Below are 18008 nucleotides of genomic sequence, written 5' to 3'. Positions count from 1 at the left end.
TGTTTACAAATCTCTTATTTGGGACCTTATTGAAAGGCTTCTCAAAATCCAAATACACACATCCACTAGTTTCCCTCTTATCTATCCTGCTAGTTACATCCTCAAAAAAAAACTCCAACAGGGCTATCAAACATGATTTCCCTTCCGTAAGTCCATGTTGATCTGCCCAATCCTACCATTCCATTATTTTCGAAGTGTTCAGTTATCACATTTGTTTTAATATAAACAGATTTTAGTATTTTCCCTACCACTGATGTCTGGCTAACAGGTCTGTAGTTCTCTGTTTTCTTTATCTCTCCTTTCTTAAAGAGTGAGATTATATTTACTACCTTCCCTTACTTTCAGGGAGCTGAAAGGAACTGGACCTAGTCTGAGAGCACCTCTAATCCAAAGCAGAGAAATATAAAATGAGGCCTTTCTTTATCTTCAGGGAACTGAAGGAAACCAGGCCAGCTCCGGAGCACCTCTAATCGGGAGCCTTCAGGAGCTGACTGTTTGGAAAACAAAAATCAAAATGCCATCACAGGAAAACCATAAATTGATTAGTTGGTGGGAAACTGCTGCTAGGGAATGTCTGTAAACAGCAGGAATTTTTTTTTTAAAGAAGTAAGTTTTAAGTAAAAGCAGCAACTTAAAATTAAGAGACTCAAGCAGGGAAGTGACGTAAATTTAATGTAAGGCAGGGCTACGCAGCCACCTGGAACGTGCATCCTGTGGCATGTGGGAAGTCGTGGACGTTTCCCACAACATAGGTGAACACATGCGCAGAAAGCATCACCAACTGCAGAAACTTGAGCTCGGGTTTCAGAGTTTGAGTGACAGTCGGAGTCGCTGTTGGGCAACCGCGAGGCTGAGAACTGCACAGATAGCACATTTAGGGAGATGGTCAGACAGCAGGTTAAGAGTGCAGGCAGAGAGGAGATGGGTGACCACCAGACAGTCTAGGAGGACCAGGCAGGTTGTGCAGGAGTCCCAAGCCCATCTCATTCACTAACCAGATACTGGTGAGGGCAATGGTTATAAGACCATAAGGTGTAGGAGAAGTAGGCCATTCGCCCCTCGAGTCTGCTCCGCCATTCAATGAGATCATGGCTGATCTGATAATCCTCAACTCAACTTTCCTGCCTTTTCCATGTAACCCTTGATTCCCTTACTGATTAAAAATCTGTTTATCTCAACCTTGAATATACTTCATGACCCAGCCTCTACAGACCTCTGCAGCAAAGAATTACACAGATTGACTACCCTCAGAAGAAATTCCTCTTCATCTCTGTCTTAAATGGGCGACCCCTTACTCTGAGATTATGCCCTCTGGTCCTAGACTCTTCCATAAGGGGAAACAACCTCTCAACATCTACCCTGTCAAGCCTCCTAAGAATCATATATGTTTCAATAAGGGCGCCTCTCATTCTTCTAAACTCCAACCTACTCAACCTCTCCTCATAAGAAAATCCCTCCATCCCCAGGATCAACCTATTGAACCTTCTCTGGGCTGCCTCCAATGCCAGAGTGTATTTCCTTAGATAAGGGGACCAAAATTGTTCACATTATTCTAGGTGTGGTCTAACTAATGCCTTGTATCGTTTTAGCAAGACTTCCCTATTTTTATACTCCTTCCCTTTGAAATAAAGGCCAACATTCCATTTGCCTTCCCTATTACCTGTTGAACTTGTATGCTAACTTTCTGGCATTCATGCACAAGGGTAGTGTAGCCAGAGCTAAGTCCATGGCGCTATGGGTGAAGGGAGAAGAGTAAGAGCAATTGTGGCAGTGGAGTCAATAGTTAGTGGAACAGACAGCATTTCTACAGCTGTAGACGTAATCCAGGATGGTATGTTGCCTCCCCGGTACTAGGGGTCAAGGATGTTACAGAGCGGCTGCAGGACCGCTCTGTATGGGTGAGGGTGAGGGTGAACAGTCAGAAGTCGAGGTCCACATCATCACCAATGACATAAGTAAGAAGAGTGATGAGGTCCTGAAAGCAAATTTTAAGGGAGCATGGAAAGAAAATAAAAAGCAGGGCTTCAAAAGGCAGTAATCTCAGGATTACTCCCAGTGCCACGTGCTAGCAAGTACAGAAATAGGAACGCATGGCTAGAGGGATGGTGCTGGAGGGAGGGCTTTGGATTTCTGAGGCATTGGGACGGTTTCTGGGGCAGGTAGCACCTGTATAAAGAGACAGGTTACACCTTAGCAGGACTGGGACCAATAACACCCAGTTTTTAAATTTACCATTGACCTAGCCTCAACAGTGTGTTGGGAGAGTTCCAAAAGAAGAAATGATTTTTATTTCACCCCTGAATGTTGCAGGAACTAGAGATAATTTAAGTAAGCTATATTTGTATTTCTGGGCGTTAGGAATGAGTTTTTGCTTTACGTTTAAGTTTAATTTATATTTCTGTAATGGTGTGTTAAGAAAGGAGGGGGATCTTGAGTTTTAGTTTCACTTTAAAAGATGCCTGAAGAAAATCCCCAAACTGCAGAGTGGAACAGGAATGGCCCTTAGAGGACACTTAAGTCAAAGGACGAGGACAGGAGTCTGGAAAAGGTCCTGATGAGTGAAGTTAAAAGTAAGGAGCAAAGTGTAAAGTTCCAAGCTTAAAAGAAGAAAGCTGCAGGATACAGACTTAAAGCAAAATGGATCTTCTGGCTTCTCACAAGCCTAAGGAGACAGGTGAAGGTTTGTAACTCTTTACTACGGGCATGTGAAGCAGTGGTGTTCTGTTAGCACAGATGAGTCTGAGAGAGGGTGCATGGAAGAAATCTTGAATGCATGTGGCAATCCAGGGGAGAGAAACATCAGAAGGAGAGTTTGAAAACGTGAAGGTGGACCCTTGTAACAGGTGTCTGAGAGAAAACATTATTTGGGAGAAGATTCCAATACGAGTTCTTTGAGTGGAGATTGGCAACCCTCACGTGACAGACGGAGTTTGGTGAGACCAGTTGGCTCACTGCGTAACAAGTGTCTGGGGGGAGTTGATGAGAGTTCCATATCATCTGTTTGGGGTGGCATCTGTGACTTGGTTTCAGAGTGTGGTATGCCTGACCACAGGTTGCTTACGGTTTACATGGACTGTGTACTTACTGGGAACATGAGAGTATAAGATAGCTTTTGTGTTACCTTCATGAATTTGTAAAAAGGTACAGTTGTGGATGAAGGCATATTGTAATATAGTTCATCTTTTCTTGTTTAATAAATGTTTTACTATTTTGTTCAGTAGCAACTCTCCATGTTTCTAAACAAAAAATAAAAAAAGTCAGAATTTATCAAGCCAGGTTCCACCCTGGGATCTGGTTTGTCCAATAGTAACATCGGCTGGGATCATAACAATGGCCTAGCTCTCTTTGTAAGATTTCTGCTCCTTTGTGCTCAACCTTCTTGACAGTGGAAAGTTTCTCTCCATCTATCTATCCAATCATATCCTTGAATCATCTTAAACTTCTCTACTAGATCACTCCTTAGTCTTCTTTAATCAAAGGAAAACAAGCCTAGTCTATGCAACCTGCCGTCAACTAAATGCTTTTAGCAGATCTACACTGCACCCACTCCAAGGTCTATACATACTGAGGTGTAGTGCAAAGCACTCAGTACTTAAAATGCAGTCCAATCAGAGCCAAATGCTGTCTCAAAACTTTGTTTAAGTGTTTGTTTAAATTTCTCTCCTATCCATTTAAATATTTATAACCCAACTCTCCATTGCAGAAAATGTACATCGAGTTAAATTGCTGCACAGCACTAAAGATGCATATCTTACCATCAATAACAATGTAATTCAATATACTTCTATTGCACAACATGTTATTGCTGCATTAGCAAATAATAGTCACCCCTATGGGGGTAGTGCTCATGTTTCATGAAGAAGCAGGGCAGATTTGTACACAAAATTGAAGAACAACCAAAAATGTAAGCTTTAGAGGTATAAGGGCGACTCATCCCTCTTTCCAAGCTCAAATATGTATAAACTAGATGTTTACAATGCTTAAAAAAACTCATATCTACATGGAGGAACTATAACTTAATTACTGAAGTTCTGGAAAATTGAAGAGCAATAAATAAGAAAATTCTTGAAGTAAAAAGTGAATACAACTAGATAATACAATTTTAAATTCCAATGGCGGCTTTGATCATTTTAAAGTATTTGCATAATCTTTACAGGGCAAGGGTTTCCCATTATGCAACACAAACAGCTTACCTGAAACTGGAGGTCTGTGGACACAGATTTCCTCCACACTGGCCCCACTCCGAAACTTGCACACACAGATCTGCCTATGCAGCTGCCCACTGTCTGTGGAATTTGTAGAATTCACAGAATTTCCCTGATTCACATCAATCGCTGGAACTACCTGGACTTCTCTCACACTTTCAGAGCAATTTGCAGAGATTCCCAAGGTCATTGGTCCCTTAATCAAGTCACCAGCAGGCAAGGAACATTGCTTCATTTGCAAACTGCTGCTTGAATTATCAATTCTAGCCACTGAAATCCTGGGAGGGGACTGAACTTGTGGTAGATCAACTTCTTCATCTTCTGGGATGGGATTGTACCATATCTCCCCCTCATCATCTGCATCATTTTCTTCACTATGATCCAGAGAGTTCTCTGCAGCATGCTTTGGGTCATTTTGTCGGATGTGCTCTCTTGGTGGATCTGCAGGCTGCTGCCTGCTTTCTTGTAAAGGGCTTAGGCCACTTGCATAATTTGTTAGCTCTACTGTTACAGGAGCATTGGTCTCTTCATTCAAGTAAGGATTGAGAGTGCTTTGCTGCAGCCAGTTTCTTTTTTTGGATACCGTGATGTTGTTTACGTGCGGCCTGTGGTCGTTGAGTTCGTTAGCTTCATTGGCTTTCAATTCTCTCTTGCTAACTGAAGAAGCATGAACATTTTCAATGAAATCTTTATTGGGGAAAAAAGAAACAGCTTATCAGTTTAGCAGGTGAAAACATTTGGAATGTTTACACCAAACATGCAGAACACAAAAGACACATCCAGATACAATATAAAGTTCTATCCCACTTCTTAAAATAGATAGCATTCCAAACTCTGCAATTCATAGTTTACTGAAATTAAACAGTACTTTACTATAACTTAAGTGCCTATGCACTGTATGGAATTAGATTTGCCAATAGCTACAGGCTACAATTATATTCAATTCAGTGAGAAAGTGATTACCTTCAAAATATTCATGTTTACAGTTGTTGCATACTTAGTTACAATAGTTCACACTTCAGATGTGAATTTGCTCAGTTATCTATAATTCTTGCAAGTCCTTGGATTTGTAAACAAACCTACACAATGTCATCACCAACAGATCTTGATTACAGTCTTCAAAATTAAGATGGACGTTCTCTAAAATCCTAGGTACATAACCACTTTGAAATATGAAAGCTGGTGTTATTCTACAAATAATTCAAGTGGCCAAATCTTGTTTGTATAACAATTAGAAATTGTAGCAGGTCCAAAATAGTTAAAAGGAAAACCAACTGGCATATACAATTTTCTGAAAAATCTGGCCCTGCATTATATCTGGACTCAGTCACAGTTGAACTGTGCACGGATGCATTTAGGATTTGGAACCAGTACTCAAGATCTCCGATATTTGGTTTAAAACACTGCAATTTAACATGAAATTGTGTCCACTTGCTCCTGGCAAAACAGGTAACTCAGGACTGCCATGTTGTTCTGGTTGTAAACCAGAACAATTGACAAAGATGTGTTTACTTCCAGTCTTTGCAGTAGTGGTTGGCTATACCACATAATATTGCCTTCTAGGCAAATACTTTCACAGGAATGCCGTGGTCACAAAACACGCAAGCACTGCAACACTTTGGTATATTACTACTTTTAAGGGACTACAAATAAGCAGCACGTTTGTACTTGCACTACATTCCAACATAATTCAGATAACAGATTCAACTAGTTCTCAATTCTTTCCCAATGCTGATATTATCAGGTATGCTTTACTAAACATGTACTTACCCTAGAAATTAACCCACAACTGAGCCACTTTTCAACTGGAAACAACATCTTAAAGAAAAGTGCATGGTAGCTCATTAGGGATGGCATGTTTTTCATTCAAATGCATGTCTGAACCCACCAACTATGAAACAAACATTTTATAATACTAAACATTTATCGGTAATCCGAGTTCTTGTTACTTCAAATCAACTAGTCCACATGCAAAACCACTTAGTTTTTTACAAGTTTGTCCAAATTCTATTTAAATGCTCAAACAGTCCTACTTTTATGTCTCCAAGACTTGGACCTCAGAAAAAATGGCATTTATGTAAGACTTTTCAGGAGCGCCAGATGTCTCAAAGCACTTTGCAGCCAATGAAGTATTTTTTTCAAGCATCCCAATAGTATTGTTGAAAATGTGGCAGCCAATTTGTACACAAGCTCTCTCACACAGCAATCTGATAAAAATCTGATAATCAACATCACCAGAGCCGATTGAGGGATAAATATTGGCCAACTCATGAGGGAGAACTGCTCTAAGCGTCTCTGAAATAGTGCCACGGAATCTTCTGCACCAACCTGAGAGGACCAAGAGACTGTGTAGGCTTAATGACTTATCATTTAGAAGAACGAGAGGTGATCTCATTGAAACGTACAAGATTCTTAAGGGGCTTGATAGAGTAGATACAGAGGTTGTTTATGCTGGTTGGGGAAACTGAAACGTGGGGGCACAGTTTCCAGATAAGGGGCTGATCATTTAGGACTGGGATGATATAACATACGAACTTGGAGCAGGAGGCGGCCATTTGGCCCTTTGAACCTGCTCTGCCATTCAATAAGATCTTGGCTGATCTGATGGTAACCTCAAATCTGCATCCTGCCTTTCCCCAATAACCTATCACCCCCTTGTTTACCAAGAATCTATCTACATCTGCCTCAAAAATATTCAAAGGCTCTTCTTCCACTGCCTTTTCAGGATGAGAGTTCCAAAGACTCTCAACCCTCAAAGAAAAAATTCCACCTCATCTCCATTTTAAATGGGCAGCCCCTTATTTTTAAAGAGTGACCCCCCGTTCTAGATTCTCCCACCAGAGAAAGATCCTCTCCACATCCACTCTGCCAAGATCCCTCAGGATCTGAAAGGTTTCAATGAAGTTGCCTCTTACTTCACACAAAGGGTTGTAAATCTTTGGAATTCTCTACTCCAGAGCATTGTGGATGCTCCATCAATGAATACATTTAAGGCTGAGATAGACAGGTTTTTGGTCTGAGGGAATCAAGGGATATGAGGAAAGAGAAGTTAAGTGGAGTTGAAGCCTAAGATCAGCCATGATCGTATTGAATGGTGGAGCAGGCTTGAAGGGCCATATGGTCTACTCCTGCTGCTATTTTTTATGTTCTCACTTGAAAGACAATACCTCCAATAGTGTAGCATTCCCTAAGTACTGTACTGGAGTGTCAGCCTTGATTTTTGTACTGAAGTCATGGAGTGAGGCTGGAACCCACTCATACCTTTAGGCAAGACATCATAATTTATACCCAAATATATTATGCTGGTTGAGTAATGGCATTCTTATAACACCAGGAATGTATTTACAGATTCTGATGAATCCTCATACCACTAACATTTTCTAGCATCTAATTAACTATCATGCAATGCTCATTCTTGTTTGAAGTGGCAAGCTATGAAATACCAGCAGGTCTACCATTCTCCCTTTATAGACAAATTTCTGCCAATTACAGACTAAGTTTCAAACAATACTCTCACTTTTTGTTGAACAGTATTTCAAAAGACTAACAGCAACAAACATTCAGCCTTCCGGCAACTAAGTAGGCATGGCAATTTATAATTCTTGGTACCTTACTGTCTTCAATTTTAGAAGAAACCAGAAAATTCCTCATAAGGATTTTCAAATTCATTAGCAAGAACAAAATGACTTCATGCCCTCAGGTTAACAATCTATAAATACAAATATTTACATTTGTCAGTATTGGATAACGGATCCTCTCCCCTTTCCTCTCCTGTTGTTCCCTTCAATTACATCCAGTGATGGCAACATTAACACTTTGCAACTCCAGTTTAGCTGAAGTCAATGCAATACTTAATCACATAATGGGCCGTAGGTTCTGACTAGTGGTGTCGGAAAGAGATGGCCCGCAGGAATTTTGCTGGGGCCTGCAGTGGGGGGGTGAGTGGGTGGGGAGGGGAAATCGAAAAAATACCTACTTACCTTGAAAATTATGTTGACACTTCCGTTCGCCAAAGCTGCCTAGGGCCTGCATTGAAATACGCCTCACAGGCCCCAGCGAAGCGTGGCTCCAGTGGATTCAAGGAGGCCACGCCCACATTTTTACAGCAGTCACTGCCACAAAGCAAGTTTAATGGTCCAGAGAAATTGACAGGCCAGGAGAAGTTAAGTGGGTAGGATTTAGGGGGGTGGGGATGACCGGGAGCAGTCCAGGAGTGTGGGGGGGGAAATATGTCAGAAGTCCAGTGGGTGGGGGGGCAAAGAGATGGTTAGAAGTCCTAGGGCGGAGGTCGGTAGGAGGTCCGGGAAGGGTTGGAGGTCAGGCTGGGGTGGTGGGTCCGAGGGAGGGTCTTGGGGGTGGTCCAAGGTCTGGGGGTGGGTTGGGCGGAAGTCAGGGGTCCGGGGGTTTGTGGGGGAGGTAGGTCAGAAGTCTGCGGGAAGCGGATGGGAGAGTCCAAACTACGGCTGGGGGGAGCGGGGGGCCGTGCATGAGGTCCAGGGGGTTGGACTGGGGTGGTGCTTTCGTAGGTCGGGGAGAGAGGTGGTGGACTGGTGGGGTGTCGGGGGTTGGGGTGGGGGGGTGGGGTGGCGGTGGCAAGGCCCGTGGGCTCAGTCTTGGACTTCTTTACAACAGTTACTCAAAAGTTAGAAAAGCTTTTAATTCTTCTAACCTTTTCTGAGTCACTATTGGTATAACTCTGGTTGAACCATCCGGAGTTTGCGATTTAAAGCACATTTTCAGATGGTCCCCTGCGCAGCACAATTGTTCATTTCTATGCAATTGCTGTGAAAACCTTTACCTGCAAATATCCCAGGGGGATTCCCCAGCGGATCTTTGGGGTACCCTCCAAATCCAACGTTGGGTAGCTCAAAGTTACAGGCCAATATCATACCGGTGTACAGTTGCAGCACGTTGTACCTCCTTCAACATGCACTTACCAAGCCTCCTTCAATAGTACCTTCCAAACCTGTGACCTCCACACCTAGGAGGATGAGGGCAAGTTCCCCTCCAAGCCATACACCACCCTGACTTGGGACTATACCAAAGTTCCCTTACTAGGTCAAAACCCTGGAACTCCCTAACAGCACCGTGGCTGTACCTGTACCACATGGACTGCAGCGGTGCAAGGCAGCAGCTCACCACCACCTTTTCAGGGACAATTAGAGATGAGTAATAAATACTTGCCTTGTCAGTGATGTTCAGATTCCAAGAACATGTCCATCAAATGTGCCATTTGCCCAGGGATATTCCAAAACCTTTGTCCAGTACACAATAGTTGATAGGCATAATATTCATGCAGCTGGGTTACCCATTGCGTGTATTGGGCTTTTATTTTATTTGTTCATGGGATGTGAACCTCACTGGGTTTCTTAGTTTCCACAGTATTTTGCTTTTAACTGAGTTTCTGGGCTTCTTTAGAAATAAGCCCCACTGCAACTAGCCAATTAATGAAGGCAAGTACAATCTAGCCAGCATAAATGAAGTGGCAAATATAATTCACACATGTAGCATTCAATATGCAGAACAGCTCAACTGATCTTGAATATAGGTAGGTTGCTACTCTGAGTCTGCCTTTGCCAGGAATGTTGTTAAATCTCCCTAAACTTTTTTCACTTCTGACCCCCAATGGAGAGAAAAGACTTTCCACTTACCTTGTTAAAAAACATTAAACCCAGGCCTCAAAGGTGACAAGGCCTTATCTGAACAAGTACACTACCTTTTGCACTCTATATTACCAGTTTTACCTTTGATTAACCATTTTATAACAGAAACTTGTTTGATGGTTTAGAGATTTATCCAACAAATAACTGAATTAGGGACAAGAAAGGTCTCAAGTTCTTTGCTTTATTAGCTTCAGTGCTTCTAGCTTTGGGAATGGAAGGGAAGAGGACATTGCCAGCTAGACAAGGTCCCTGTTCTTGAGCACTATCCAGTAACTTGCGTTGAAAGCACGATTGTGTGATCATCAGGAAAGGGTGGGATTCAACTTGGCTTTAAAACACTCTGTGGCTGATCTGCTGATATTTAAGGTTAAGGGTCACAAATGAATGGGCATTTCAGTGAGGTACTGGAGGACAACTGCCATCTGCAGATCTGCCTCCCAGAAGATGAAATGAAGAAAATTAGTTAAGTAAATTGGAGAAAAAAAGTGAAATTCATGTCCAACATATGAATCAGATGATCTCACATTTTATTATACAACCTTTGAGTTAGCATTTTCTTACTGTAAATATAACCAACCATTGAACAGTGAAGTTGAAAGCAAATTGAGGCACCACTGTACCCTTTTACTGAACTCATTGAGGTAGCAATTTAAATAGGTGAAAGAATTCTCACTAACTTTCCTGTTGCCCACTTACAAAGACATTTAGTTATAAGTAACATTAATCTGTTTTTTTCCTTTTCACTGCTGCACCTGATTCCACGGAGTTATTTTAAGCATGCATGTCAAGAAAATAAACAGAACCACAATAATGAACTGCCTGCATAATGGAGGACAGCCACAAGGATTCTAGGCATGGCCTCATCCTTTAATCAAGCTGCCTGTCTGCAATTACAGCCTTCCCAACATACAACCTTTCATTTAGTCATGCTTTAGGTCTGTAGATGTTACTGGACAATGCCTTAGCTCAGCTTGGTAGCTCCTTTACACTCCAATTAAAGCTTTCATACAACATAAATCAAATGCTTTGATTAATACCCAAACATTCTTACCATTTATTGAGATACTTTTGCGGGGGTGAGGGGGAGAAAGAGGAAGCGGGAAAAGAGAAGGGAATTTGTAGCTTGAGGCTCAACCTAAGGCCAGTAATTCAACGAACACATACATTCACTGAAGAAAGCTCTACAGAATGTTCCACATACCAGAGTCAACAGACCATACACATGTCTGGAATCAGTGCCCAAGGCTACCAATTCTTCTCATGACCAGCCTTTAGTGCGGCAGTAATTTTGACAACCTTCACAGCAGTATTTTTATATATACACACCTTAAAACTAAAGATGAACTTTAAAAACAATCTCAAGAAGATCGAATTGTGCACTTGAAATTCAAGATTTTGATATCTGGGAATATTCCTTTCTGAGACAGACTTCTGATATTCAGTTAGTTTATTTTTCAAAAAATCTATCCCAGCTTTAAAAATCATTAAAAGTCACTTCAAGAATAAAAATTGTGGATCAATAATGGTTAACCCATGTAATCCTCTGACTAAAACATGGATATCATTTACTTTAATAGTTCTGCTTTTGTAATCCAACTCAGTGTAGCAATATTTACTTTCATCAAATGCAGTACTCACATGAAAGGTCATCGACCTGAAACATTAACTTGGTTTCTCTCTTCACAGATGCTGAGTGTTTTCCAGCATTTGCTGTTTTATTTCAGATTTCCAGCATCTGTAGTTCTTTTCTTTTGTTGCAGTATTCTGACAGAACTAAAGCTTGTTGGAAATAACTAACATTTAATGGTAAATGATGGTAATAATACTGTAGTTTACTGCAAATTATACACCAGCCACATTCAGCATTTTCCAAGAATTATAACATTTACACTAATTTATGCCCAAGAATGTTTGGCAAGTCACATTTCAGAGAAAAAGGGCATTTCAAAAAGGGAGAATATATAGGCCATAATTTCCCTCAAACAACCTAGGAGTGGGACATAAATGTATGATGTTGTTGTTGAAGTGGGAAAGAATAACTACTGTTAGGATTTGAAAGAACATCTTGGGCACAGTTCTGCAGGATAACTCGCTGCAAGATCACTAACTGCAATGTAAAGGCAGATACATATTTTCTATCAAAAATCCAAGCTCCACACAACATGGCTGATTTTGAGACACCACAATAAACGTATTGCTGACAGTACTTTGGTCCACATAAAAGTGAACGATGGGGTGAGTCTTGCAAAAAAAGGCAGAGTTACAAATCAGATTTCCAGCATCCATAGTAATTTGCTTTCATCTTAAGGCAACTCAAACACAAACATGCTATAGGAGAGAAAGCATGAGTGCAATTCCTCAGGTTGAGAATTCTTGATAACTGTTATGCCATCAGGGTGGAACAAGGGACACATCACCACACATTCACAGGTCAAAGACCTCCCCAGGGAGTTTGTGGTGATTTTAAAAATTTGTTCATGGGATGTGGACGTCACTGGCTCAGCCAGCGTTATTGCCAATCCCCAACTGTCCTTGCAGAGGGCATTTAGGAGTCAACCATATTGCTGTGGGTCTGGAGTCACATGTAGGCCAGACCAGATAAAGACGGCAGATTTCCTTCTCTAATTGACATTTGTGAACCAGGGGGTTTTTTATGACAATCGGCAATGGTTTCACAGTCATCACTGGACTTTTTAATTCCAGATTTTTATTGGATTCAAACTCCACCACCTACCATGATGGGATTCGAACCCAGGTCCCCAGAGCATTACCCCTGGGTTTCTGGATTACCAGGTTGGGGAGGAAGAAGGGGATGGGGGTGAAATCTGAAGGCAAAGGCAGTAACTGCATGCAATTTAAATTAGACCAAATCCGATTTAGCTGTTAAAGCTCCAATTCTTCATTCAGCAATCAGTCTTGAAAGTTTTCATCTTCACATTGTACCATTCGAGTTAATAGATCAGAAAGCACTTAAACACCACTAGATCTTCCATCGCATTTCATAGGTGTAGTCAAGATCAAGTACACTCTTCAAGTGAAGCAGGATTACAAATGGAGAATATGGCCAGGGCATTTAGGTGCAATTCAGTCTCCACTCTGTACTTATTTTGACATAATACTTGGATTCAATATTATTTAACCATAAACAGCAAAATTTGGGAAGTAGATCTGGCTGAATTAAAAGAGGTTCTGTTCAATTCAGCCAGGGAATTGGGAAGCACACAACCGTGAAGTGCTACAGTGTCACCACTGATGCATGGCTGTAATGAGAGTGAAAAAATAATATAGGAAGTTTCTATTTTAAATGGGTACAGACCTTTATAATAGAATGTTAGGCACTAAAGTGTAATATGTGGCAAAAGGAAATAAATGTTTGTAGACTGGAAATATAAAGGCATAACATTTATATTTCCTTATAGTGGGTTAAATGTGACTGATGTCCAGCTCCAAATACAGTTCTTCATGTTCTATGGAATACGTCTCTAAAACCCGTAACACTAATTAATCACACCCTTCAAAAGTGTCTTCACTGTTTTCCTCTAGTGTATACAAATACATAAAAGTAGCATAATTGCATCTATTTTGTGTATATGTAATTATCTCAGCTTAAATAGATAAACATCATTCTTTGGCTCACCTTTAAAAATGACTGATGAATTACAGAAATGCATGTGGGAGCATTGTGGTTAAACACAATGCTGGCCATCAATAGCACAGCAAAAACTGCTTAGCGTGCTACTTTCACTGCATATCATTTGACCATAACACTGAAGAAAAATCAATGTGACATTGCGAGAGTGAACCTCGTTCAACGACAGGGAAAAAATTGCCTTCGAAATATTTTTGAGTTCTTACTTTACTACAATGAGGGTAGGGTGCAGCGAACTCCTAATGAAGGTATTTCATTTGGGCTGGCATTCATTTTGTTTCAGCACGATGGAAGTATTTACATGGTCAGGATAAGTTTTTTTTAAAAAACATGTTTTAAAACAAATGAATCTTTTCTACATATCCAACTGACAATTTTTCAGCATTTTAGATAGACTTGCAAACAAGTGATTGATGCAGGAGAAACATTTTCCTATATGCTAAAATGATGCAAGATACTCGTAATAAAATCAAAGAAACATCAAGGAGTTTGTACCATTAGAAAATAAATGAGTTGAGAGAAGTGTTTTGCTTTAAATCAAATAAATTGCTTTGTAAAATTAACTAAAGGAACATGTATTTGTTCTAAGATATACTATAAAGCTTCAACTATAAAACTAGAAATTACCTCGTGTTTTTCAAATACATTTCAACAATTACTTTGATTTATTCTACAATAAGTTTACAGTTCAATTAGCACTGCCACTGTTCAAACTAATACTTAACATTTTCTTCACAAAATATTTTCTGTGCCCTGATAGTCACCAACAACAATTCTGTGTATGCAAATCCAATGTGAGTTGCAAGAAAGAGAGAATACACTCAAGAACTTCCCAAGCTTCATCTGATAGATAAAAAGAAATAGATGGTGCCAATACAGCACTTACCAGAATGCAAACAGAGCTTGCAAATGGCAAAGGGTGGGTGGAGAGAGAAGAGAAGCAAGTAACACCTCCAGTTTCACCCTGCTTTTTTGTAGTTCAGATGAATCTTCCCATTAAGAAATATTTAGAAGTGTTTACAAACCAGTAATAAGTATGCAACAAGGGCAAACCTAATGCCATACAGAACTTACAATATGAATTGCCAACTGATTTCACAAACACTGATTTTCAATACCTACTTGATTAGGAGACAGGAATAGCAAATTCACCATATATTGCATAGGTATATAAAGTTAGTAATATCATGCATCATAACCCAGTGTTAGTGGCAGCCTACCACCACCTTTAAAATTCCGAATCAATAATCTTAGGAAAGAAACAGCCTCCACCAGAGTTAGTCACCAATCAGTCAAACAGACAAGAGGCAGAATCCCATTTGCAGACAGCTTATTCTGGAGTGTAAGACACCAGCTGGATGCTTCACAGTGGACGACAGATCCGTGCAAAAGGCCCGATGAAGAAGTGATCCAGTTGCTATAGCAACTTCCTACCTGTCAGCAAAACTCTCTGGCTGGTAGGGGACGGTGCTGTTTTGTTTCCTTGTACTCTTATAGCAGCAGGGAAACTGGTCTTCTGTACTTCTACTTCTTTGCTGGTTGCCTGACCTGGCAATGAACCAGATGGCATACTGACTCTGACAGACCCACTAATACGCTCTTTCATCTCCAAGGACAGCATGCGTCCTCTGTGCATCCATTCTTGCATTTTGTTGACTGTCACTGCAGGTGGTTTTAAAGAGCATCCCTGGCTATCATCTTGTTTGCCACATGATCCACAGACCATGTCACTGGAATCTCTCAACTTATTCACATCACAGCTAGAGTCCTTAAACAACATCATGCTACCTTCAGAAGACTGAATTACATCCTTAACACACACTGAAGTGTTAACTGAGGGCGAATGACTAGGATGTGAGCTCCCAGCATTGCAGGAAGCCTGGCCTTCATTGTGAAGACCTCTGAAAGCACGATAATGCACACTGTGTTCTGACTGTTCATCTTTCGATTCAGTGTCACTGAGACAAGATACATTAGCATAATTAATAACCCCATCACTCACTGATCGTGGCAATGATGGTCTGTCTATCACGCTAACTAGGTTTGCAATGCTTTTGCTGGCAAATTCTTTCTTGGGAGACCCAGTGTGTTTACCTGGCAGAGAATCTGTATCGGATACCTGTTGCTGCAGGCTAATCTCATCAGAAGACCAAGCGTCACTGTCTATAACCCTAACTGATGACTGTGTGCAAACACTATCCTGTGAATGGCAGCTCACACCACCCAATCTATTACTTGCAGGGTTATCCATTGGCATGTCATGCATTGCATGTATGAGCAGATAATAGGCTTCTTGCAACTGGGTCCTGAGCCTCTCTTTCTCCTGGGCACTGTCGAGGCTGTGCTTCCTGTGCCTGTTACAGTTCTGGGAGAGGACAGTCTGCAAGTGAGACTGCGGGACGGTGGGCAGGTTGGGGCACCTCAAGCCTCGAATGTCGGGCTCGTAGTAGCCCTGCAAACACTGGTTATCATAGTAATCCTCCTCCTCCTCCTGGCTGTCTAGTGAGTGGATGGATTGCCTGTGGCTGGGCTGCTGCTGCCCAGGGCTGGGGGATGCATGCAGGGGAGTAGGGAGAGGGGAGCCCGACATCTCCATCAGCTCCAAGCCAGTCAGGGCACCCGCTACAAGCCCTGCCACGCCGATGCAGAGGATGCCGTTCGCCTCCGGCGGGCAGCCCGCTCCCCCCGCCGCCTGCACCCCGCTCGCAGGCTGCATCTCCTGGGCTTCGATCCCGGCGGGCTCGTCCGCTGGCACCGGGCTCTGCGCTCCAAGCCCGCTGGCGATGCCGGGGATCCTCGTCTCCTCCTCCTCCTCTTCCTCCTCCTCCTGCTGCTCCTGCTCCTCTCCGCCGTTGCTCCCCGACCCTGCTAAAACTTTCGCACCGCCAACCACTACCCCGGGCCCGGCCTCTTGTTGCTGCCGCCGCCGCTCCTTGGGAGGCTTCGCTTTACCTTCCTGGCTCCTCGTCCCGCCGCCCGGCGACTTCTTGGACTTCTTTCCCCTCAGTTTGGCGAAGAGAGTCCGGCGTAAGGGATCGGCCATCGCTCTGTGTCGCTCTCTTTAGGCTACCTGTCGCTGCCCGGCCAGCGATAGGGCTACCGCCGCTCTGGCCGCGCTCCTGCGCGATCTGACTGGCTCCGGAGCTCGGGCTGCCTCCTTGCTCAGCCTGGCGCCTCTCGCGCACGCGTCAGCCATCCTCGAGCCTCCTGTTTGAAGCTGGGCTCACCAACCGCCGCCGCGCGAGCCGGCCGGGGCGGGCAGCGCGCAAGCGCGGAGCCGCCGGGTACCGCCCACCGCACCGGCTAAACCAATAAGGGAGCGGGGATGGTTAGGGGGCGGGGAGCTGCTCGGCCCCCCGCGAAGGTGCGAGCGCGCAGGCGCGGCACCAGGTAACCGTCCCTCCCCTCTTCCCAACACACCTGAGCATACACCTGGATCGTGTAGAAGAAAAGTCAGTGGTGGGAGAAATGAATTGGAAAAAAGTCGAGGAAGGAGAGAGAAGAATGCAAAGGAATAAAGAGAAATGGGAAAACAGAAAAAGATGATGAAAGATGAAATGGGGAAAATTAGAGAAAAGTCGGAGAAAAGTACAGGATGAGAGAGAGAAGAGTACAAAGGAATGAAGAGAAATGGAGTAACTAAGAGAAAAAGAAGTAGAGAAAAGTAAGGGATGAAAGATAAGAGTCTGGATCATACATAAAAACATAAGGAGGAGCTGGAACACGCTATTTGGCCCGTCAAATCTGCCATTCTCTGAGTTCACTGTAACTAGTGGATGCCCCAGGGATCAGTGCTAGGGCCACAATTATTTACAATATATAATAATGATTTAGATGAGAGAAGTGAATGTACTATCACCAAGTTTGCAGATGACACAAAAAATAGGTGGGAAGACAAGTGGTGAGGATGACACAAAAAGTCTACAGAGGGATTAAGTGAGGTTAAATGAGTAGGCAAAAACTTGGCAGATGGAATATAATGTGGGAAAATGTGAGGTTATGCACTTTGGCAGGAAGAATAAAGGAGCTGGATCACAAAAAGCTAACATACAAGTTCAGCAGGTAATAGGGAAGGCAAATGGAATGTTGGCCTTTATTTCAAAGGGAATGGAGTATAAAAATAGGGAAGAGTTGCTAAAACTATACAAGGCACTAGTTAGACCACACCTAGAATACTGTGAACAGTTTTGGTCCCCTTAGCTAAGGAAAAATATACTAGCATTAAAGGCAGTCCAGAGAAGATTCACTAGGTTGATCCTGGGTATGGAGGGATTTTCTTATGAGGAGACGTTGAGTAGGTTGGGTCTGTACTCTTTGGAGTTTAAGAGAATGAGAGGCGACCTTATTGAAACATATAAGATTCTTAGGGAGCTTGACAGGGTAGATGTTGAGAGGTTGCTTCCCCTTGTGGAAGAGTCTAGGACCAGAGGGCATAATCTCAGAGTAAGGGGTCGCCTATTTAAAACAAAAATGAGGAGGAATTTCTGCTCT

General features: G+C 42.5%; 1 protein-coding gene across 2 annotated transcripts in view; it reads right to left on the bottom strand.

Moving 5' to 3' along the window:
* The window catches only part of syde2 (synapse defective 1, Rho GTPase, homolog 2 (C. elegans)), a 126405-nt gene extending 109693 nt beyond the window's left edge, over nucleotides 1-16712 (bottom strand). For both annotated transcript variants that reach the window (XM_078560660.1, XM_078560662.1), the window contains exons 1-2: nucleotides 14952-16712; nucleotides 4194-4892 (exon numbers count right to left, since the gene is read on the bottom strand). In XM_078560660.1, the coding sequence (XP_078416786.1) occupies nucleotides 4194-4892; nucleotides 14952-16560 (2308 nt within the window). In that variant the 5' untranslated portion in view covers nucleotides 16561-16712. The remainder of the gene's footprint in view (nucleotides 1-4193; nucleotides 4893-14951) is intronic.
* Nucleotides 16713-18008: the final 1296 nt, after the last annotated feature.

This window comes from Cetorhinus maximus, chromosome 17 (genome assembly GCF_964194155.1).
Source record: "Cetorhinus maximus chromosome 17, sCetMax3.hap1.1, whole genome shotgun sequence".
NCBI lineage: Eukaryota > Metazoa > Chordata > Chondrichthyes > Lamniformes > Cetorhinidae > Cetorhinus > Cetorhinus maximus.
This window is presented reverse-complemented; position numbering and strand designations above follow the sequence as displayed.